This window comes from Drosophila willistoni (assembly GCF_018902025.1).
Source record: "Drosophila willistoni isolate 14030-0811.24 chromosome XL unlocalized genomic scaffold, UCI_dwil_1.1 Seg141, whole genome shotgun sequence".
In the NCBI taxonomy this organism is placed as follows: domain Eukaryota; kingdom Metazoa; phylum Arthropoda; class Insecta; order Diptera; family Drosophilidae; genus Drosophila; species Drosophila willistoni.
Window position 1 is genome coordinate 13,407,144 of NW_025814052.1, and position 25,699 is coordinate 13,432,842.

Here is a 25,699-nt window from a genome sequence, read left to right on the forward strand (position 1 = left end):
ATATATGTATATATATATATGTATGTGTATATGTATATGTAGTTGTATATAAACATATATACATATATATATATATATATATATATATATATATATGGATATATATATATATATATGTAGTAGAATTAAATACATAAACATAATAGAGAGAAAGAGAAAGCTAAATCCCATATATATATATATAATATATATATACATATATGTTTCTATGTGTATGTGTGTGAGTGTGCGTCTATGTGTGCGTGTGCGTGTGCGTGTTTGTGTGTGTGTGGGCAAATCAAAACAAATCAAGAAATGTTTAATAAAATGCGCAGCTTAAAGCAAAAAACGAATACATCATACCTAAAATAAATATAGAAAGTTATGTATGTCATCAAATTAGCATGCATATTTAATGGATCAGTAACTAAATTTTATTTAAACTACATTCACACTCTCTACAATACACACTCACACACACACACAAGCATATAACATAGCTACATATAGTTTACATTTAAAATTTGTCAATCCATTACCATTTAAGTTTGGACTCTTGCATTTTGTTAAACAAAAAAAAAAAAAAAGTGAAGAAGAGAAGAGAAGAGTATAGAGAAAGATCTGTCGCTAACTCAATTTTGTTAATTTGTAATACCGCCAAACAGCAATTGGATAAAATTGATTTACTCAAGAACAATCGTAATCTAAGGAATAAATTTGTAAAAAATGATTTTAGGCGGAATTACAAAATCCGTATGATGGGATATGATGCTTTGCCTATAATTGGTTCTTAACTTATGTTAATTAAGTGAAAATTATTGTTAATAATGTTGATTATAGAATAGCTAAAACATAAAAACTAAAAACTAGCCCCCGCCCCCCCTCCCTGAGAAGAGTGAAAGCAAAGTAGAATGAACAAACGCACGGATATAACAAAATGAATTTATATGTGGGCATTTAAAATGTAAACTATATATATATTTATATATATATATATATACGGTTTAACTATATATGTATATCATCAACAACAACAACAACAACAACAACAAGGCAAGAAGGAAGAAAGCAAGAAGAAAGAAATAATTAGTTATCAAAGAAGAAAAACTATGTGAGAAATGTTTAACTTAATCTTAGCGGCACTTACAATTCTATGTATATTTAATTTATTCTTTACGCCTCTCTCCCTCGCCCCCCTCCTTCCACCCCCCACCACTGTGTGTGTGTGTGTTTTTTCTTTTGATTAGTTTGTGTAAATGTCGTTTAACTAATTTATTGGTAAATAAAATACAAAAAACTAATTTTTTTTTTTTTCCAGTACTAAACATAAGTTTCACAAAGAATAAAAATAAAACATAAAAAACAACAAAAGAAAAAAAAATTATCAAAAAAAAAAAAAAAAGAATGAAATAATTGTTAACTAATACGAGAAACTAATTCATTTTCAATTTAAAACAAGTAAATGAATGATAAACAAAAAGTAAGAAAAAGCCTCTTAAAATCGTAATATCTACTCATATATATAAATATATATATATATGCAGCTGTGTTCTTAATCAAATGGGAATAGCTTAAATAAATCTGGTTTAAAGAAACTGTATTCCAGCATAATTTAATCAGTCTTGTTTGGAGTTAAAGCTTAAACTGTTTCCCTATTTGAATGCCAATGCTTGCCTAATTGTTAAATCGAAAGTCACATTTGTTTTTAGCCCTAATTTACTTACGCAAACTCAAATTTTGTTTTGTATAAAACAGATTCAGATGATATAAGTATAAGTTAGTCTTGCCAGAGCAAAAAATTTGCTTTGTTTTTGGTAACATATTGCTTTTATTTGTTTTGATTGTCATTGATATTTCTTAACCCTTGTGTTTGCCGACAACTAAAAGTTAGTTATTGTAGTTATCGCTGAAATAGAAAACGAAACTACAAATAGCACACAAGGGTTAAAAGGAATTGACCATTGACCATTAAGTAGGTAAAAGCATTGAGGTAACCAAAACAAAGCAAAGATTTACTTGGACTAGTCTACTCTACCCTGCATTGTTATTGGTTGATAAAACAATTCCTCTTAGAGGAGGAAAATTAGAGAGAAATCATTAAAAATCTTGAAAAACCACCGAACTTCTTTTAGTTGTTTTGACTATGATCAGACTAATTCCCATAGAGAGTTTAATAAAATGTTGTTCCTATTTTCCTGAACACAGCTGAATATATATATATGTAAATGTATTGTCGCACACCAAAATCAAGAATGAGTAACGAGTAAAGAGAGTGCAAGATGAAAAAGAAATACGAATTTTAAAAAAAAAGAAAGCATCACATATACATACATATATATACAAAGCTATACATATATATGTGTATATATAAACACTTCAAGTACTTGAAACACCAATTTTCTGTGCATGTTTTTAAATTCAAAATTATATATATATATATGTATGATTAGATGAAAGCATTAGCATAAAAACTTACATATTGATATATATATATATTTATTATAAAGCAAACTCATTATTTTTTTTTGTCGTCTTAACTTATTAGATTGTTGTGCCTTTTTTGCCTCCAAAATAAAATTAGATCATATGAAATGAAAAAGTGTAAACTAAAAGAAAATCATCAATGAAGTTTGATATATATATATGTGTATCCATATCTATATATAGACACGATAAAGAGCACATAAAATGCATAATATATATATATATATATGTATTGTTGTATACAAATCAAGTCAATTAATTGTATCAGAACTCATAAATCACGTTTAAGTACGTTATTCCCATAAATAATTTTTGGTTTTTCTCCATAAATTTTCCTATTTTTCAAGTACCTAGACATATTGCATCAGAGCACTTTTCAATTCGAGTTGATCCTTTGTCAAAATGTAGCTTACAATAAATAAAACAAAAAGAAAACTTATGTATATCCAAAAAACAAAATAAAAAAACAAAAAAACGAACTAAAACCAGGAGAAATCTGAAAAAAAAAATAGTATGAATCTGTGTGTGTCTGTGCGTGTGAATGAGTGTGTGCGTGTGTGTGTGTGTGTCAGTGTGTGAGTGTGTATGTATGTATATGAGCTAGCTATATATTCATTATTATTGCATAAAATGTTTATACATACAATATATATGATGAATGAGAACTACATACTGTTGGGCAACCCATGAAAGAAAGATGAAAACAAACAACAAAAACAAACAATGGATAAACAAATAAATTATATTTATTATTAAAAATCAAATAAAACATTAATTCAAAATTTATGTAAACCTATGGCAAAAGTGTTTCATTCATTTGACAGACAGTCTGGCAATTCATCAAGGATAATCCCCATGACTTTGTTGGCTCACATTGCGTATACTCAATCACACAGTGCGTATGATTTTCTTTCGGAAAGATCTTTTGACTTTAAGTCGCATGCATTTGAAATCCAAAAAAAAGCTCAGTTGTCAGTAACTGTAATTCAAGAGCTTTAAGTTCAGGAATTCGAATGCTTTTTTCATGCATTTTTCACAATCCGAAAACTTTGACATTTTTCACAATCCGAAAACTTTTCGGAGTGCATGTTAACTAACAGTGACTGTTGTCCTTAGTGCTGTGTGTGTGTGTGTGTGTGTGTGTGTGGGCAATAAAAGTAAACATCAAGCCATGATGCTTCAGTGTTTACGCTAATGGTCAAACATAAGTATTGCTACCCTGTATTATTGTACTAAGTACTTTGGAACAGATTCACTTCTTCACGTTGTTAACCCGCTTCCTTTTAAACTATAGGAATAGTTTTGTCTTTGCATACTTTTGGGGTGACTTTTTTTAAGTTAGTTTAATATTTACTACTGTTTCTTTGGGTAAGTATGTCTTGAATTCAATAATTTTGAGCAAAATTTAGTTCTCCAATTGGATTTATGCGCGAATCTAGTACTGTAAAATGTATATATGAAACTTTGTTCCTTAAAGTATGCCACAGGCTGAAAATATATTCATAGTTGGCAACAAATTTACCACACTTTACATAAATATAAACAATGTTTGCTTCGAGGATTACGTTTTTTTTTGTTGTCTATATTTTTGAAAATGCAATTCTTGACTCATGCCCATGACATACATCAGGGGGCCAAGTTAACTTTATGCCATCCACAGACATTTTTACTTAAAATTTGACCACAAAGCGCAAACAAACTACAGAATTGAAAAAAAAAATTAAAAAAAGGTGAGATGGAATAGTCTAGAGTAAACCTTTGCATACTTACTTTTTGGCAAATTGAAAATTTCAAATATATTTCAACCTTATAGAGGAATCAATTGCGCTGAAAAGTATGCAACGGGCTTAAGACAAAAGCAATTCTTCGTTCTCCAGCTTGTTTTGATCCTTGAAATGAAATCCAAATGGATTTTGGCTGACATCTAAATGAATGAGGGTATCTGCAAGTCGATTCCATTTCTTATTGGAAATTAACTTTTGATTTTTTGGAATCCCCCTGCTGTGAGATGTGTTGTTGTGGTCTACTCAAAATGAAAAACAAACGAATATATTTTTTTTTGTGTACATGTATATTTATTTAATGTTTAACATTTATTTCATTAGATTTTCAGATGATGTTGATGAGCCTCAGCCTCAGCCAAATGGCGGTTTACAATCATTCATTAATCATCAATCATGCGGCGACTGTCGAAAACAACGAAGAGCAAAACGAAATTGATAACCCAGGACAAAAAATTTGTGAACATTTGAAGTTCGTGTATCGATCGTATTATATCCATACATATACATGTGTATGTATGTAGTAGTAATTAAATACATTATTAGCCAAGCCTATTCCTGTAGAGACCAGCTCCCAAGTAAAATGAAATGAACTTATATTTAATGTATAATAGCCATCTATTCATATATCTATATGTAATTTATAATAATTATTATTTATACTGTCTCTGCCTTGGTATGTGTGTGTGTGTGTGTGAGGTTGTCTCACATTCGCTTTGGGTCAAATTTTCTTTTCATTTGTTAGAAATGATTCACATTGTCTTTTCACATTCTCTTTCATTGAATTGCTCTCTTTACTTTATTTTTTTATTAAATATCATCACACAAATATGCACACACACATATGCACACACACACATACGGACGTATGTATATAGCATCTTTTATTTATATTATTATCGGCATATAGATAATACTTTAACTTTGGACACGAGTAAACTCGGCTTAGTATATGCACTTTCTTTTATTTGAAATTCATAAATCTTCATTTTAATTACTTCGTTTTTGAGATACATCTATACATACATATAGAAATACAAACAAACATTTACAACTATATCTAAAGATATACATACATATATATTCATATATTCATGGCCACAATATATATAACTCACACTAAATGCAATCGATAACTCAATGTGATGTCAAATATTCGATAGCAAGTGCCAATTAAGTTAATGACGATCGATTGGCATTAAGGGGTACATACAGCTTGATATATTGATATTCTATACGCTACTCCCTAATTTAGTTAGATATTCTGATTTTTCTTTCGGACGATTACAGCACTTTGATGTCTAGGAACAATAAATAACTTTAAACTAAACTTAAAACGGCTGCACATAGGAACAATGTCTTGAGAGTTGATCAAAATACATACATATATAAATGTATATGTATATGAATGTAGTTCTTAAAGAAACACGATCGTCACAAAACTATTGGTTGCTTTACTTGATTAACATTTAACAAACTTGGCTTACTATATCATTATTGACCTTAAATTCAACTTGAAGCTGTCAAATAAGCAGATTATTTCGGCACAGCCGAAATCATAAGACATCTCATCTTAGTATATGTTTTAATGTAAACACTATGTTAGCCTTGAATGACTAGTCTGGGTCAAGGTCTAGGTCTATGCACCTGTCACCTGTCCACCTGTCAGAGGAACAATCAGTTTTTCTTTGTCATATTAATGTGTTTTGTTTTTGTGTCTTTTTGGTTTCAAATATAATATAAGGGGTATTCAAGTCTAGGAAAATTGAAATAATTCAACAATTTGTTTCATATTTTGTTAGTTTATATTTCGATATTGATTATAAACATAGCTCGCAAATAACTGTTGACACTTTTCCATTGTCTGCAAATGAGTGACTTTCACTCACACAATAAAAAAGACTCAGACAGAAACTGTTTTTGTCGCGACTGACTTAGCTCGCTCGCGCTCTGATCGAGACAGTTATTTCTGTTTTCGTTTCGCTCAAGTCAAACACTTGAGTTAAATGAAGCAAATTGTCTTTTGCGTTTGTATGGGTAAACACACGCGATTGATGCGTTCTTTTTCTTTACATTTATGTATATGTATGCATGTATTTACATGCACACTAAAGGCAAAGATCATTTCTGTTGAGTTTTTTAGTCAAACTGTCTTTGTGTGAGCGAAAATCGTATTACTCTTTAAGCGACACTCATTTGAGAGCATCACACGAATGAGTCAATTTAAAGCGCTTGACAAAAATCAATTCAAAACAAAACAAAGAGAGCCGCTCAGAGCGAGATCGTTTCTGGACAATCTTTTCGGTTATGATACGAAGCAGAGCATATACATAAGAAAAAACAATCGACTGTCATTTGCGAACTATTTATAATTTATAAACTTTTAAAATAGAGAAAGTCAAACTTGCCGAGCTTTCAATGCATAGATATAGGCACATACATATGTATGTATATAAGTTTGAGCCCCGAAGTGGGTTGACTTTTTCCCCGATATAGCAATACTGAAAGATAATACATATATAAGCATCAAATTTCTACCCTTTTCTTTTCTATGCATTTCTCAAGGCCTTCAAGTGCTTTTGCATTCATCTTTGTTTCTTCCGTTGCCTATATCAGTGATCGACATAGAATTTATATTGATTGAAACTTGTCATCTATTGATCCGATTTTATTGATATTTAAGGAACTGATCTTTTACATTGCAAACTATTTCAATACTTGATTTCAAAACAATACTCAATTTCCTTTACTGATTTTTCGTTTATGACTAAATGATTAAGTGGTGAGTCAAGTTAATTTTCAACGACGAACGGACGACATATTTTCTGGGTCTTTGATCAATTTTATACTATCCTCTGTAAGGGTATACAAAGATTAACTATTTTTTAAGACGGTCTTCTAGACTAGAATACTCCCTTATCATCAGGTGACTGCATAGATTGGCTCTTATTGTAGAATTGATCGGTCATCAAAAAACATGTTTTATTCTTAAAGATATGTGTGTGTGTTTTTCCTCTGTGTGTGTGTGTGTGTGTGTGTAAATACTTTCAATTTGTATGGTTTTTTGTTTTGTATGTCTATTTAATCTTGGTTGAAACCGCAACATTCAAGTATTTCGTTTGCTTTCGTGGGTTATTCTTATTTTATAGTGTAGTGTGTTTAGTTAGTTATTAATACATATATTAGTTTTGTGTAATAAGCAGTTGGCTGTTTGGTTTAAGTCACATCACATTAAAAAATACATCTAGTTCACAAATATATATATATTTATTTTTCAATACAACTACAGTACATTCATTCTGGAACTACATCTACAATACACAAATACGAATACGAATATGAATACGAATACGAATACGAATACATATATATAAGTATCATTTTGTAAATGTGTATTGCATGTTTATTGCATATTTGAAACATATTCTTATCAGTTAAGCGATTTCTTAATTTAATATACTCGAAGCCATATTCCATTTTCAATGAATTTGCAATTTCTTTTCTTTTAATATCATCTTTTCATATTCAATATCATCAATTTCAATGCATTGCATAGTTAATTATTAAATATCAATATACATATATAATATTTAGACAGTGTTTACCTTGCTAAAGTTTTAGTTTTAGATGCCGATTGCAAAAGTAAAAAGCAAAATAAAGTGAATGTAAATAAATCAATTATTTGGATTAATTACTAGCAACAACAATATTCGATTCAATGCGTTTGAATCTTTTGAAATTTCACCTGTAAGTTTCTCTAAAACACAAAGAAAATTGTCTAATTAAACGTGTATTTGTGTGTGTGTGTGTGTGGGTGTGTGTGTGTGAAACATCCATGTGCCTGCCATACAAATGTCCATTTTATATGCTGTAAATAATATTCATAATTTGAATTTATTCACACTAACTATTATTTCGTCTCTCACCAATTCCATCCCCTTATCGTTCCACTCAACCACCCTGCACCATCCTGACGATGGGTCTATCGGTAGTTGGTGAACTAGCCTGAAACCGAAACTGAAACATCATGAATGCATCATTTATGCATCTCTCTGGAAACTTTTCGTTACAATTACATCTTATTATGGCTTTCGTTTACGTTTGGCAAACATCTGGGACCACAATCAGAATCACACATTGGATAATTTTGGTACGGCTCCGGTTGAAGAAGCCGTTTGTTGACTTTCCGTCTCGGGTTTCTCCTGCTCCTCCAACTCGTTATCCTGCTGCTGCTGCTGCTGCGGCTGCTCCAAATGCACCTGGACCACATGTTGTTGCTGCTGCTGCTCGGCTTCGTGCTCTTCGAAATCTCTGGCCAATGTTTCACTGCGCTGCAATCGACGCTTGTGTAGTCCCCCATTCCTTTGGGCATTAGCTGGGATGGGAACCGATATATTGAATTCATCATCCACGGACTCGATTCGATCTAATTGAGTGCCAACTGCCAAGGCATGTGATGTTGATGTTGCCGTTGCTGTTGATGTTGTTGCTGATGCTGCCGCTGCAGCTGCTGCGGCTGCTGCTGCTGCACTGGTGGAGGGTCCATCGCCAATGTCAGCCATTGTTGCTGCATTACGTTTACCATTACGACGTCCCGGTGGAACATCTTGCAGTGCCATTTTTTCCATTTCCATGCGCAATTCACCCAATGTGGCCGAGGCATAGCCGGGTCGTTGAGTTTCATCCACATGGACCAAGACAAAGGGCAATTTCAATGCCAATTCACCGCCCATGCTGCTCAGAGTCAACTTCACCTTGACATAGTACGATACATAGATGGCAAAAACATTTCGCTCATCGGCCGATTTTCCTGTCGATCCAGGTACGGACCCACCACCACCACCACCACCACCCGTTCCCTCACTGTTCTTTGACCCATCTGTTGGCTGGTGCTGGTGCTGGTGCTGGTGCTGCTGCTGGTGCTGGTGTAGTTGCTGTGCCGTGGGCAATGACATTGCTGGACTTGCCAACGGACAATGAGCACCGGCCAGCAATTGGGCCGTTTGCATTACAAAATTCGGTGAACGCAATGCCGAAGCAGCTATCGCTCCAGTTATCTCATCCGGCTCGGTGCTGCGCTGCAATGTATCCTCCAATGCAATCCAGTTTTTGGTCGGCCCACGTTGCGGACGCAGCACCACCATGGTATTAAGTGTGGCTCCCGGTGCCACAGTGCGATCAACTGCTGGCGAAACACTATCCGAATCGGCCACAACATTCTTGAACTTACCATTGTTGAACATGCAGACATCGACATGCTGAATGGCGCAGACCTAGCCCATAAAATGGGAGAGAGAGAGAGAGAACACATCAAACATAATCCTGCAAAAAACTCATAGATAGATAGCCAAGTTCATGTAAAGGACTAGAAGTAAAAGTACCAAAAATTATAATAATAAGAAGAAAGTCAAGGCACTTATGATGGCTGATGTGACACATGTTTCCTCTGTCCCCCCCTCCTGTTTCTCCCTCTCTCTAAGTCTTATTCTTTTTTCGGTGTGGCTTTGTGTTTCATTTTTCGTCTTATCCTTGGTCTGTTTTTACTGCCCAAGAGCCAAGAATTCTATCTTATTTTATTGCCTCAAGAAAACGATGAGTCTGGGGTATTACACACACACACACACGCACACACACAAGTAGATACATTATTTCGTACCTTATCGCCTTTTAGTCCTGCCCAAGCAATCAAAAGTAATGCACTCAATTATGTCCATTAAAGTGGTTTCCTTGCATTATTTTGAGCGTGGAATTAGGCTGGCTCATTTATTGATAGCCAATCAATTTGAAATTGTGTGGCATATAAATGGTTATGTGTGTATGTGTTTGTGGTGTGTGCGTGTGTGTGTGTGTAGCTTTAACCTTTTGTTCTTTCTTAAAATTGAAATCCATGAATTTTCAATTATTTGCGTGATTGATTCCATGGAAAGTGTGTGTATGAAACTTTTCCAATACAAAACTATTGTCTAGTTTATTCATTAGAACAGAAACGGAAAAATCCTATATGGACTTTGAAAGATAAACTGAGGCAATCTCTCATGCCGCTCCTTTGTGAAACTACGTATTTATGAAAGGGACACACATTGTTGCTTTAATGCCTGGCATACTCAGCGGTTGTTGTTGTTGTTGCTGTTGTTGCTGTTAAGCAACATCAAAGGATGAAAAATGCCATTCCATTGGTAGGTTGGTTATAAAAGGATTTGCCTAGCATACAATGGCAGGTTTAATTGATATTTTGTCAAAAGGTAACACACACACACACACACTTTACTGAAATAAAATCGGCTTTGATTTGATTTTTGGTTAGAAAATGTAAAATAGAAATGGCATGAAAAATCTCTCTAAAGAACTTCAATTGGTAAGTATGAAAAAATGTTACTTGGTCCTTCTATTGGCTTACTTACACTCACTCCTTTGCAATCGGTTTATTCAATTTTCAATGTGACTCTTGACATTTGTATGTGTGTGTGTGTGTGTGGTGGTACATAAAAATTTATAAGACCAACCAAAAAGACGAAAAACGATATATTACAAGGCAATGTAAGCATAAAAATCTTACACAAATACACCCAAACACACACACACACACAATATCTAAAAATACATATTTAATAAAGCGCAAAGTGCACACAGTATCGTATGTGTGTGTGTGTGTCTGTGTGTGTGTCAAGGAGATCCTGCTGGCCTAAAAGAAAAGTGCCTGCTCGACTTTTACTTTTTGTTCTTCTTGAGTTATCAAATATTTAGAGCTTGGTTCCCATCAAATCAAATCGAATTATGCGACTGCATTAAAGTTTATCTATATACAGTGAAACCTCGATATAACGAATCTGAGGGGGATCGCAAAATTATTCGTTATATCTATTGATTCGCTATAGGTACTGAAATGTAAAACCTTAGTCCTTTCAAGGGACTTAACAAAAAATTCGTTATATTGGGTTTTTCGTTATAACGAAGTTCGTTATATCGAGGTTTCACTGTACATATACTTATACATATATGTATATAGATAAAACTGTTCACATTTATTATACTTTATATGTATATCAAATTATCATATAGCTTTGAATATTAAGCTGCCCAAAAGTTAAAGCCCAAAAATATCGAAAAATTCGGTTTTTTTTTTTTTTTTATATGAACTGTATGTAACAATAGCCTAGAATAATTATTCCGAGTCTGCGACTTTAGTTGATAGACTGGATTAGCTTTGGGCATGTCGAAGTTTTTATATCATTTCTATTTCATAAACTATTTAACCGAGAAAATCATTCATCTAAAAAGTTAAATTTCTCTCAAATAACTGCAAACTAAAGCTAACTTCAGCTAGTGCTTGATCTACTTATATTTATAAAATTGTAAGCCGTTTTTTTGTAATTTAATAAGTCATTCAGGAATCAACCAATTTTGCCCATTTTTTTTGTCCAAAGGAAGGGTTTTTTTTCCAAAAGAAAGTTAATTTTCAGTTTAACCAATTAACTTAAGGCGTTTTAAAACGAATGAATAAAATGAATTCAAATAACGAACCAGTGTTGTACAACGTATACCTCTAACTTATAGTGTTGTATAACATATAGCTTTAATATACCAGTGGTGCTGCCATACATTTAATGACTGATGTATTGTTTATATGGCATTCGTTGCCAGATCATTGCATTCGTGACTGTTATATGTCAATTTTTTGCGTTCAATAAGAAAAGTGAGGTTAGAATTTAAAAAATTAAGTGAATTGTATATAAACCACATTCAAAATGCCACTTCCAAGACGTTCAAATACTGTTAGAGAATTTCGTAGACGTAATGCGAACACGGTTGACAACAACATGGAATTGGCGGCTCATAATTATGATAGCACAATTGATTATAGCATATATTCCAATATTGGACAAATGAATAAAGAATGTGTGCATTGCAGAGCATTGAAATTTATGAACGAAACGCTTGCCATGTGCTGTGCTTCTGGAAAAGTTAAATTGCCTGCATTAGAACCTCCACCAGACCCTTTGCACTCATTAATTTAAAGGCAATTCACAAGCGTCAAAGGAGTTTTTGAAAAATATTCAAAATATACAATTCGTGCTTTCAAATGACATCTTTTGGGGGGTAAATCCATCTTCTCTTATAAGAGATGGATTTATGCCGACCTTTAAGGTAATTACTTCTTAGTACTTACTATGCAATTTGATTTATGAGAAAAAAAATTCCAGATTCAAGGTCAAATACACTGTTGCCACTCCCAGATGCTGACCATCAGTTGTTACAAATATATTTCATTGCTGATGTTGATAGAGAATTGAACCAGCGCTGTGCAATCGCTACAAATGTTAGAAGTAGCAAAAAATTGGAAAATTGCCACGTCGAACATTTAATGGATGAACTAAACATTTAATTCGCCAGCAAGTAAAAAAGGGGGCAGAGCAACGCTTGCCGGGCCAGCTAGTTTTATCATAAATTTTTAAACTGATTTCAAGGGAATCTAGCAGAACTTTAACTACTTACTACTACTAGTCTCATAGTAATCAAAATAAAAAACCTTAAAAATTTATGTTTTTGGGAAATAAATTAGATCAGGTGCGAATGTAGCTCATTATCGGCGGGGGATAACTTTCAATGGGGAGGATATTTCACATTTTGGAAGAAATAAGCGAAAGTTTATCACTAAAATTATCGTTTTTAGCCCTGCCGAGGTCACGCTCCTAAATTGATAAATAGTCGCCTCATTCTGAAAACCAGTGTGACAAAATTTTTCAAATTATTGCAATTTATTTATCCAAAATTGTTGGGACATCTCTAAATATCCTTTCAAAAACATCATCTAAACATCTGTTCATGAAAATATTTCCACATATCTTGAAAATCCAATGTTCGAATTTTCTTGGATAGAGGAAATATTATCCCAGGAGGAAGTATTTACCACTTTACAAAAAGCTGTCGAAAACTACAGTCAACAATTTAATCTTTTTTGCCTTTAATGCCATTTCTTTGAGTTAAGTTATTAAAACTTGGAAAATGATCTTAAACTTTCTTGCAAATCAATTGTTTTTATACATGACATGAGACATGAACTCGAATCTCACTTGTAAGGATCTAAGTCAACTTTAAATAATATGGAAATGGAAATTAAGTAAAGGGTATTATCAAATCGACGCAATGGAAATCTTAGAATTATAAAGCCATTCAAAATTTTTGTATAATTTAATTGAATATTTCAATTCCATTCAATTCAATTGTTCTGTATTGAAATGATTTTTGCAAAAATTGTTGTTTACTTTTACTAGAAATATGAAGGTTAAGTTCATTCAAGTGAAAATTGTGCGGCATTTAAATTATGCAATGCCCCTTGAACTATACCATCTCATACACTCCGAATTGGTTGACTGTCTGTCTGTCTGTCTAACTGACTGTTTGTCTGTTTGCCGGTTTGCCGGTTTGTCAGTGCAATTGTCATTGTGTCTCTCTCTGTGTGTAGTCATCAATAAACAATGCGTTGTGAAAATATTGCGGTTACAATAATATAAACAATAACATTTGACAGGAGACCATAAAACATTTGCCAAGTGCACTCAAGCCTGAAAGCGTTGCCTCGACTTTGCCTCCTGCCACTTTTGCCATTCAGTTTATACATTTTGCTTGGCTTTTGCATATTGCATTAGCTGTCAAGGACATAGGACAGATAGGACATTATATCTGCATTGACAGTCATCGTCCGCTCTACCTTCAGGTTTCCCTTTCATTTTGGTTTAAGCTGTGGAACTCTCATATTTACGTTAACCTAAAATACGTTTTTTTATCTCTCCTCTAAGCTATTTCAATTGAATTTGTCCTTAATTTCTCTTGTTTATTCTTTCATGCGTACATTTTGTTGCGACTATTGACATCTGGCATAATACCGGACTTGTAATTAAGCTGCTTCACATGCATACATACATACACATACATACACATACATATGTGTGTAGGTACATACATGCTTCATCTAATAATTCCCCATTTCTTTCTCAGCAATTTGCGGTTAGCCAGGCAGAAAGTTTTCTTTTTTCTTTTTGCTTATTGTTGCTTTAATCGCTGGCAATCTGAATCTTTAAGGGCATATGGAGGCAAGAATGAGACTGTAAAATACGGTTGAATAATGTTCAGATAGAAAGAGAGAGAAAGGGAGAGTAAGAGAGAGAGAGAGAGGGAGAGATAGATGAAGACGACAACGATGAATACCAAATCCAGTTAGCACAATGTAACAATGAAAAATTGTAGCATACATTTGAGCGCCCCATTTCCTGTTAATATGTTACACACACACACACACGCACAAAGAAACATTTATATATGCATTCATAGGCGCTAAGGGAATCTATACGAAGAATGTTAGACAAACTCAAAAGAGTTTTCTGTCTGTGCGTGTGTGTGCGTGTGTTTGTGTGTGTGTTTGTGTGTGTGTTTGTGTGTGTGTTTGTGTGAGAGGGAAGGCTCTCAGTTGAAGTACAAACATAAACGTAGCCGGTAGCATTCTTTGCTAACTCGTTGAAAGGCGCTTGGGGCACAATAAAAAAAGAAAAACCCACTCCTATCGTCTTGCCCCCCACCCCCCTCCCTCATCTATGTACATTTCTGAGACTGTTTTACTTCATCTATCTGCATGCAAATCAGGCAAAGAAAAAAAAAAAAGAAAACACATAAAATGTACAAACACAATTTTCACTTGAAGTGAGCCTTTTGCCTGTCCTGTCGCCTTTACTCTATGCCTGTGTGTGTGTGTGTGTGTGTGTGTATTTATCTTAAACATATTTGCCTTGCCTTTGCCTTTGTCCTCTCTCTTTTTGTTTTGTTCTACTCCAATATTGCAGTTACACCCACTTGCTATAAAGTCATTTGCATTTGCATTGAAAAGTAACTTTTTTCACTTGCCAACAGAAAATGGCAATTTCAAATCAGAAGTTGATTATTTCTCTTACCCGAACTTTGCGCACTGTCTTGCGACTATCGTTGCGTATGTTGATCGTAACATTGATATCCTCGCCATGGGTATACCAGCCCTTGTCCAAGCTGGCCCTCAAGCCGACACGGCCATCCTGGAGAAGGAATGGCTTATCGACAGAACCTTGCGGACCACCGCAAGGACCGACGCTGATGCCACCGATTCCACCGCTGACCCCAGCACCGCTGTGTGGCAACAACATGCTGTCACAATGCTGTCAAAAAAAAAAATGAAAGAGGCAAGAGATACCAAAAAGTTTGAAAAATGCATAAAGAAATTCTTCTATTTTTTTTTTTGTTTTTTTTCTGGGTAAAGTCATTTTTTGTGTCACCTCTTGAAAGGATTTGCTGTAGCTATGAAATGGATCATTTGGACATTTTTCAATTTCACTTTTGCTGCGGCCAAAACGACCACTGAAACGAAAAGATTTTGGCGATAGACGTAGCTTGGGAAATGAATCGCCGCGCTCTGATTTCCCGGGCTTGCCGCTTTTGGTTGCCGTTGCAGATGGTTGCTCACATTGGCCATGGACATTGGCATCGCTGCTAGCTGGAGGTGTTGCACTCGCTGGCCCTGATGGGGATGCTGTTGCATTGTGTTGATGTTGTTGATGTTGCTGTTGCTGTTGCTGTTGTCCAGCGAATGCCGCAAAATTCTCTGGTGCCGAATGCTGATGAAAGACATCGGTTCGATAAATGACACGGACTCCCATTTTAACAGAGGCGCGCCTATGGAACTTTTCATCTGTTTTATCCGCTAAAGAAGACCATCAAGATAGATATAAAGGCACCCACACAAACACAGCGACACAGAGAGAGTGAGAGAGAGAGAGAGAGAGGTGGGTGGACAAAAAGAAAAAGAGAAATATAAAGATTGGTTTTAGTTGCCTTTTTTTTTTGTGTTTTTGGTGGTTTTTTTTTTTGATTTTGTTTTTGCTTTTGTTTATTGTGCCGCTTTCGTTGCCGCCGCCGCTTGCATTTCTTTGTGTAATAATTCAAGAGGAATTTTGGATTATGTCAGTCAAGTTAGATCTGTTCGAGAGTACATACATACATATATATATACATGTGTGTGTGTGTGTGCATGTGTATGAGACAGTATTTCGTCCGAATGCCAAATGATTGATTGCTTGATTTGATTGTTTTATGCGCATTTCATGAACTTTCGTTTTTTTTTATCATCTTTTTTTTCTCTTTTTTGGTTGGTTGTGTTTCTCTTTTTACATATATTTCGTATGTATTTTGGTTGTATTTTTGAATGTCGCTCGACTTGGCAGGCAGCAGGCGGCCACTTGAACGGATTGCAGGCATTACACATACATAGAAAAACATTACACACACGCACACACACACGCACACGCACACACACAAACATACAGAGCAACAACAAGACACAGAAGACAGTAAGGAAAACACAAAAAAGAGAGAAAAAGAGAGAGAAATGGAGACACATAGAGAGAGTGAGAGAGAGAGAGAGGATCAGCAAAAACATCGAAAGAGTAAAAAAGAGAAAGGGAAAATTTGGGCTAAGGGCGAACAAAAGTTATCACTCTGGGATGCCAAATGGGGGAAATTCATCGTTTTCATGTAGTTTAAGAATTCAAATTAACCAAAAGTTCTTGGAGTTGTTTTTGGACCCGATTGGGGAGTAAATTTTTCCCCCATTTAACATCTTCAGATTCACAATTAAATCTGGTAGAGAAATAGAGAAAAATTGCTTATATCGTAGTATACGCAATATAACAGTTTCTAATGACAGGTGCATTCGGGTGGGAGTTAAGTAAGTAAGGAAAATTCCTAAAGTGCTTAGAAGTTGTAATTTTTAATTGAAGGAATTTATTTTTACTATCTGCTTGAAGTCCCTAAAAGAATTGTGTACCTATAAAAAATTTGATGTTCCTTGTGTATAACAGTTGTGTCTAACACTTGTGTCTAGCACTTGTGTATAACAGTTATGCATAACAGTTCTGTATAGACCAGTTGTGTATAACACTTGTGTATAACAGTTGTGTATAACAGTTGTGTATAATAGTTGTTAAAGCGAATGCTGTATAAGACTTGTGTATAGCACTGTGTATAACAGTTGTCTAAAATTTGTGTAAAAATATGTATATACGGCTTGTGTATTGCTTTTGTTTATAACACTTACGTATAACACTTACGCATAAAACTTGTGTCTAGCAGTTGTGTATAACAGTTGTGTATAACAGTTGTGTATAACAGTTGTGTATAACAGTTATGCATAACAGTTCTGTATAGACCAGTTGTGTATAGTAGTTGTGTATAACACTTGTGTATAATAGTTGTTAAAGCGTTGTTAAATGCTGTATACGGCTTGTGTATTGCTCTTGTTTATAACATTTACGTATAACACTTACGCATAAAGCTTGTGTATAGCAGCTGTTTAAAAGACTTGTGTGTAGTACTAGCTTAATACACTTGTGTCTAGCAATTATGTATAACAGTTGTGTATAACAGTGGTTTCTAACAATCGTTTATAACAGTTATGCATAACAGTTGTGTATAACAGTTGTGTATAACAGTTGTGTATAACAGTTGTGTATAACAGTTGTGTATAACAGTTGTGTATAACAGTTGTGTATAACAGTTGCGTATAACAGTTGTGTCTAGCAGTTGTGTATAACAGTTGTGTATAACAATTGTTTATAACAGTTGTGTATAACAGTTGTGAATAACAGTGGTTTCCAACAATTGTTTATAACAGTTGTGTATAACAGTTGTGTATAACAGTTGTGTATAACAGTGGTCTCTAACAATTGTTTATAACAGTTATGCATAACAGTTGTGTTTAAGAGTTGTGTATAACAGTGGTTTCTAACAATTGTGTATAACAGTTGTATATAACAGTGGTTTCTAACAATTGTTTATAACAGTTATGCATCACAGTTATGCATAACAGTTAAGTATAACAGTTGTGTATAACAGTTGTGTATAACAGTGGTTTCTAACAATTGTTTATAACAGTTATGCATAAGAGTTAAGTAAAGTTAACAGAGTTAAAAACTTGTGTGTACTTGTGTATAACAGTTGTGTATAACAGTTGTGTATACCAGTTGTGTATAACAGTTGTGTATAACAGTTGTCTCAAACAGCTTTGGCTCAATCAATAATTGATCATACTTAGACAAAACTGATAAAGGAAAACAATCTAAATCTCTCACATTTGGCTAGGCTGTTTTTATCAAGGATCAATAGAAGGAAGGGAAAATGCACGAAACACTGACACACTAATACCAAACACCAATATCAAACTATACAATCGACAACAAGATAAGAGACACGTGACACGAGACACGAAAAACGAGACAAGAGACTGCTCCTGCTCGATCATTTATAATTTACTTTCCGTTTTTGCCGCCGATTAGGCTTACCTTGGGCCACCGTACACATGCACTCAAAGAGGCAGTGATGCAACAGATACATTGCACACCTGACCAACAGATTGGGCCTTCGCCTCTGCTTGGGTGGTGGTGGGGCTTCAACTCATTGGGGGGGCTCACGGCAAACTTCCTCTGAGTGCGATATTTGTGAGTGTGTGTGTGTGTGTGTGTGGGTGTGAGAGTGATGTGTGTTCAAGTGCGATATAAGGTGGATAGAAGCGAATAGTCGTTAAGCAAGAATAACATTCAATACAAATCGTCACAAGGGACAATCTCCAGGGTTACTCTACTTATGTAATAATCAAAATTCCTTCTTTTTCATTGTGATTGAACCCAGATGCCTTCCCATTAGCCAAGTATCCTTAAAGTAACGAAATTATTAGCCCAATATTTATTTACTGGTTTGGTTTAGCTAGTCTTATCTGAAACACAAATGGAAATGTTACAAACTCTTCTATCCATATCAAACTGAATCGAAATTGCAAAGTGATCAAAGACTCCATTTTGGTTTCGCATCGTAAGGTTTGAGGGGGCAAAGGAAATAGATTGAAACTGAACCACCAATTGTTGAGCTGGCAACTGGCATATAATTAAAGTGAAGTAAATTCAGCAACAAAGAAAAACCATCGCCTCCTCGAGTTAAGTGTTCTATGGCATTTTGTTGCCCATGGCGACCACAATAAAAGCAGCTCCAGTGCTGACCATCTGGCTGACCGCCCGTCGGCGTCCCTCTGCTGGCCGAGCAGGTGAAAAAGTGAAGGTGAATGCGGCTTTCTTTTTCTGGCAGTTGGTCTGTTGGCTAGATGATGGGCGGTTGGTTGGTTGGTCTGCTCTTGTCGCTTGCCTGAGGCAGAAAATCTGTGGCGAATCGCGTGGCGCTTATTAAACAGGATATTGCATATCCTTGGACGGGCATACAAAATATATATATATATATATATACATATATACGTATTATGTTTTTGCATTTGCCAATGAACAATAACAGAAATGGGAAGCACAAAAAGTAAAAGAAATATCAAAATAGGAATCATAATAATAATATCAATAGAATCGCAATGGCAAATCAAAATCCTGCCAAGTTCGACAAGGTGAAAAATGGCGGCGGTGGCAATGGCAATGTCCTTGTCTCTGCCTCAATGGAGGACATTAAATATTGATTTTGTTTTTCGATATTCATTTTCCAGTTGTCCGACCAGCCAAAGTGGGGTAGAAGGTAATGAATACCTTCTCCTCCTCCTCCTTCTCCTTTCTCCTCCACTTACTTTTCCCTTTTTTTGTTCTTTTACCAAAAAAAAAAAAAAAAAAATGAAAATAATAAAACAAAACAACAACAGAAAAAAAAGTACAACGTGGGAAAAAAAATCAATCACAAATATTTCTCACATTCATCTACCACCTGGTTTGTTCTGACGTCAGGAACAGGAGCCACAAATGAACGACTGCTGAGCATGGCTTGGGAGGCATCTCCCCCCCCCCCCCCCCCCATTCCCAAGTTATAACTAATTGAGCTGCGAAACTTGTTTTGATTGTTAAAGTTGTCGGCGGCTTTAGCATTCACTTGATACACTCCGTTTCTGGATTCAATTAGCGCTGGTTAATGGCTTGCAATCGTGATGAAATGTTTAAATGAGAAGCTAATGGATGAGTAAGTTTTTTTTTTTTTTTTTTTTTGGGTATAATTGGGATTAACACACACACAATTTTCCAGTTTAACATCTGCTGTGCTGCAAGCATGTGGGCTGGATGTATTTGTTATATTATTTTTGGTGATGGATGGTGAATTATCTGCAAACTATTTATGCATGTGAATGAAAAATGTCAGTCAATGTCAATGTATCAGTCTTTAGAGTTCTTACACTTTTACACTTTCAACCTATAAATGTAATTTTCAGAAATCAATTTATGTTCGTTTGATTGGGATCTAAAGTTCTTCTATAGAAGTCAATCTATTAAATCAAATTTTATTTAATTCTCTAATCCAGTTAAGTCTATAAATTATTCTATGCAGTTAAGCCTCTGAGCTTGTTGAGTTGTTAATCGATAAGAAATGGTCGTCAGTATTAACAAGGAACGGATCTAGAACATGAAAAATTCAGATTTTCGGCTTAGAAAATTCAGTAATTTTCGAGAATGGCATTTTGTTAGATTAGGAATTTAGTTGGGGTTAAATATTTACTTAAGCTACTCGAGATTTCAGTGTTGAAAAGTGAAAAAATCGGCTAAAGCTAGATTTCAGTGTTGGCAAATGCTATTTTTTATTTGGCGCGCTGTTTGACCGCCCTGGCAGCTAAATATTTGGTAAATATTTACTTAAGCTACTCGAGATTTCAATGTTGAAAAGTGAAAAAATCGGCTAAAGCTAGATTTCAGTGTTGGCAAATGCTATTTTGACCGCCCTGGCAGCTAAATATTTTACTCTAAATTATAAAATTAAGGAATATTCCACTGCTTTGGCAGCCGAATATTGTATTCTTTTGTTCTCTAAAATCAAGAAATAATATAAGCTCAACAGTATTTTCGATTGTTGAGAATAGTGCAAACAAAAGTTTCAAAAAGCGCGCGTATTCGAGTATTCGACATTTTGCATCTGGCAACGCTATCTCAAAATTTGACAGCTTCTTTCAGCCGGAAAAAGCTACTTTTAGCTATAATACCGCTAAAAACATGATTTTTCTTTTGTTAATTGCACAAAAACTACATAATAAATCGCCAAGGCGCACCTGAGGTCGTTTTTCTCTTTCGTTTGATACCAAATTTATGTAGTTTAAGGCCGTTTTTGGGCCCGAGTAACTAAAGTAAATATTTACCTAGTTGGGTCTATAAAGAGATGATAAAGTTGAAAATTATATCCAATATTTTGGCATTGACAGCCTCTCCTCTTGATCTTGATCTGGATATCGCTTGTATATGTATGCCTTGAGGCACTCTTAAGTCTCTTATAGAGAATAAACAGTTTAACTCTGACTTTTGATTAACTTCTGATTGAAATCGAAGCTAAAGTGTCTCAATATAATTCAACATTTGTTTTGAATTAAATTCTCCAAACATTTAGAATGTACATTTAGAATATATGCTTCAATTGGATTTGAAACTAAGAAGTAAATGTATGTTTATTTCCTCAACTTAACTTAACTTTTCAACCTTTATATTGTCCGGTTTGAGTGTTTTTTTTTATTTTGTCTTTTTCCGTTTGCTGCCAACAATGGGCTATAGAAAAATCTATAACAAAAATTTCATCGGTCCCAATCAGTTTGCGTCGTTGTCGTCGTCTCCGGAAAAATTGTAAACGAGATTGACGGGTTGGGCAAGTGAATGGAGGAGGCTAAGGTTGGGTAGGTTTCAATGGTAATACACAAAAGGTGTAGGGGCTGGAGAAACCAAACTTACCAATGAAGCAACGCACATCGTAACTGGTACCAATTGGTGCTCCGTAATAACGCTTGGCTGGGACCAATTGAACACTGGGCGGTGCATGGGCGGTCAATGTTAAGGTGAACGGATGTGCTCCATCTCCCAGACGCTTAAGCAAAGCCTCCTGAAAGTATAACAAAAGATATAACGAATGAGAAAACGACAGAGAGGCAGAGAGAGTGTGAGATAGAGATTGAGTTTGAGAATGGGTAGAAACAAATCGCATTTGCAAATTGCCAGCAAATTGAAATTTAGCATTTTAATTGATTTTACATTTACACTTGACAACGAAGAGGAGAGAAGGAAATGGAAGTCATCTCATCTCAGCTTAGCTCGTGACTTTGAAATTGAGAAGCGTCTCTACCCCCTAAATGGAAAAGTGGTAGAAGGTAAGCCACATGCCATCTAACGTTACTTATTTACTCTCTTAATTATGCAGTTTGGCCTTGTTATTAGCAACAAAACTTCAATTGAAATTGTTGCCTTTAGCCTTTGGTTTTTCATCGTGTTGACTTTTTGTTTTCTATGGCATTTCATTTGCATTTGATTACAGAAATAGATCCGACTCCAAGTGTGTGTGTGTGTGTGTGTGTGTGTGTGTGTGCGTGTGTGTGTGCGTGTGCGTGGTAAGGTCTTATCGCTGGCGCATGTATCTTTACGTTGTCCTAGGTAACGGGCCACGAACAAGGACAAACCAATCTATGCTTACAGCCTCAGTACATTTCAATGAAAAGTATTTAAAAACATTTCTTCGACTTTACCTCTCTCTCTCTCTCTGTGTGTGTGTGTGTGTGTGCACCTTATAAATACTTTAGCTACAAGGATATAAACGCAAACAGCTCAAGCTCAGTTGGCAATGAAGTAAGTAGACTTTGTCTCTTGTCTATGATTTGAAGTCTACGCATTCATATATTCAGGAGCGGTTTGAGAGTTGAAAAAGCAAATTAAATAAAAAAGCTTCTGATCGTTTGGTTAAAATTGTTTTAGCCCTCTTTAGGCAAGGATGCTGTATCAATTGTTCAATTTTACATAAACTTCAATCGGATTTCAATTAAAAAAATAAATTGTAATTGATAATCTCTCTCTTTGTGAGGAAAAACAATTTGCAAACTTTTCTTGTTGTGGAATTTTCATATTAATTGATTTTGTTATTGTTTTTGAGAAACTTTGATTCAATTTACCCCCCACCCACTGCTAACAGTCCGCCCCTGGAATACTTATATAATAGGCACACAGTGGCAGACGGTGAGCAAGAGTGAGAGGGAGTGGGAATGAAAGGGGGGCGGGGAAAGCAACACACAAGAATAAAACAAAAAAAGTGTATCCCATAATCCCAGTTTAATATAATCTATCATCTTCTCTCTGTGGCAAACTCAATCGATTGTCTGCTTACACCGATATTTGTGTATATGTATATATAAATCTATCAATCTCCCCCCCCCACCCCCTCTCCACTCCCTCTCCTCATCCACCTCTTTAACCCTCTATTTACTTTTGAATAGAATTGTGTGTGTGTGTGTGTGTTTTGTTTTATGAAATTTATTAAAATCCACATTCCCCTCACTTAGTTACAGAATTAAATGAAGTAGATTTTTGGTATTCGCTAAACTAGAAAGTATTTTTCATTCACTAGGAGGCCACAATAAACTAAACTAGAAAATCCAGAGAAATAAAACATGCCAGAAAGGGGTTGGCGAAAGGATGATGGATGGAAGGATGGATGGATGGTTGGAGGGTTAGATGGAAATGTTTCGCTTAGCACGCAAAAATTGAAACAATGTTGGACACAAGAATATTTGAGCAAACATTTGTTTGGCTTTTAGTTAAATGAAATTGATTTTCAATTGATTTGAGTGTGCGTGATAGTGACACAGCGTTGAAACGTTGAATTGGACATTGGCCAGAAACAAAAAAAAAAAACAAAAAAAAAACCGCTGAATGGGTAAACCGAAAAACCCAAAAAGTGATAAAGGCAATTGAAATTGCCCACATAAGTATGCAATTTATTTACTATTAATAGATTGAAATATTCAATTTATTAATACTTTTTCCACAAGTCCTGTGAAGGCCTGTTTATGTATGGAGTTGTTAAAAAATTGATGAGCATTTTCTCTCCACAAAGTTCCAAGTTCAAGTTGTGAATCTATCTAAATTTAGATTTTTTTTAATACAATTCAAATTAATGTTTTTTTTTTGGGTTAAGATTATTTTTTTTCATCAATTTCTGTTCCTGCTTGATAATTTCATGGACATAGAGGATTCTCGAGGTGCCAAAAGCTCTGCAAATTGTTCAATTATTTATGATGCTGTGCAGTGAGGTGTCAGTTGCCCTTTTCCCTGCAGAGAGACGGGCCTGCCACTTGTGTCGTATTCTCGACAAGATGGCAAAACTCAGGCTTTATATAAGTATGTACAGACATTGAGCGACTTTCCCATGCAGCAGCAGCAGCAGCTGAGTTTGCCCTTCATTTTTAATGCCCACACCTCCCCTTACCACCCACTCACCCCCCCCCCATATACCCATTTTCACTCAGTTTGTGTTCCCTTTCTAGAAGCGTTCATGTTAGTTCGACGCCTTTTAAGTGTCTGCTCAAGTTATTTGCTTTGCTGATGCTGATGCTGCTTCTCTCCTTCTCTCTGCTCCCTCTGCTGCTGACCAAACTTTGGCTGGTACACAGGGTAGGGGGGGGGGGGGGGGGGAATGGGAAAATCTGGCCTTCGCCAGCATATAATTTCAATCACAATGATTACCTGCAATGGACTAAGAGACTCCGGATTGGGCTCTTCTATGCGTGGCCAAATTTGATGCAGCGACATAATGGCCTCATTGCAGAAACGTAGACCCATCACTTCCTCATCCTCGCGACCGTATCTGAAACGAGTAAAGCAATTATTATATCACCATTATCCCACTTTCCCTCCTCCGCCTTCTCAGCAATTGCAATTTGGCCAAATTACCGAAATGTCAACGTAAGCTGGGCATAGACACGATATCCTTGAATGGCCTTCGGATCCACATAGATAATGCCGCGCAATATGGATGGATTATTGCCAGTTAGAGTCACTTCACGTGCCGGCAAGTATAATGTGAGCACACAATTCGGTGAGGTTTTCTTATAGACCCGCTGTGTTCCAAATTCATCCTTGTGTGTCGATCTGCAGGCAAGAGCAAAATTTTTAATTAGATTAAAGTTGAATTTTCTAAATTAAATTCAGTAGCGCACAGGAAACTTAAGAGAAAAAAAAACAAGTAGAAAAAAAAAGAAACAAACAAGTTAAAAGTGCAAAATTTCTCCTCCAGTTTGTCCTTCACTGATTGTGAGTGAAAATTGTATAAATTTTACCAACTTGCTTAATGAATATGAAAAAGCACTGAAAATCCTTGCCAAAAACTTCAGGAAACTGGAAATATTTGAATCGATTTTGAATTGAAATCCAACCATAAGAAATCAATGAAAATTAAGCAAGTGAAATACAAAACCAAAATACTAATAAGTGATAGACCAGAGCTTGGGATTTCACATTTCATTTGCTGTCTATGACGAAGAAAACTCAAACTCAAAATTATAAATGTCCGTGGGCAATTGTAGAAGCGATGCGTGGTTTGCTTTTGACTTTCATGCGGTTTGATTTCGTTGGCATGGTAATTTCAACTGTGGCACGTTCAGATTGGTA

The 25,699-nt window shown here is 35.2% G+C and overlaps 1 protein-coding gene across 2 annotated transcripts in view; it reads right to left on the minus strand.

Annotated features, from left to right (window-relative positions):
• Positions 1-8,374: 8,374 nt before the first annotated feature.
• The window catches only part of LOC6641275 (AF4/FMR2 family member lilli), a 65,470-nt gene continuing 48,145 nt past the window's right edge, over positions 8,375-25,699 (minus strand). The window contains exons 2-7 of one of the 2 annotated variants that reach the window (XM_002064270.4): positions 24,983-25,180; positions 24,776-24,896; positions 22,001-22,148; positions 15,542-15,966; positions 15,188-15,424; positions 8,375-9,517 (exon numbers count right to left, since the gene is read on the minus strand). In XM_002064270.4, coding sequence (XP_002064306.2) covers positions 8,375-9,517; positions 15,188-15,424; positions 15,542-15,966; positions 22,001-22,148; positions 24,776-24,896; positions 24,983-25,180 — 2,272 coding nt within the window. Of the gene's footprint in view, positions 9,518-15,187; positions 15,425-15,541; positions 15,967-18,601; positions 18,694-22,000; positions 22,149-24,775; positions 24,897-24,982; positions 25,181-25,699 lie in introns of those variants that run through there. The other variant, XM_047011264.1, reaches the window with a different exon arrangement.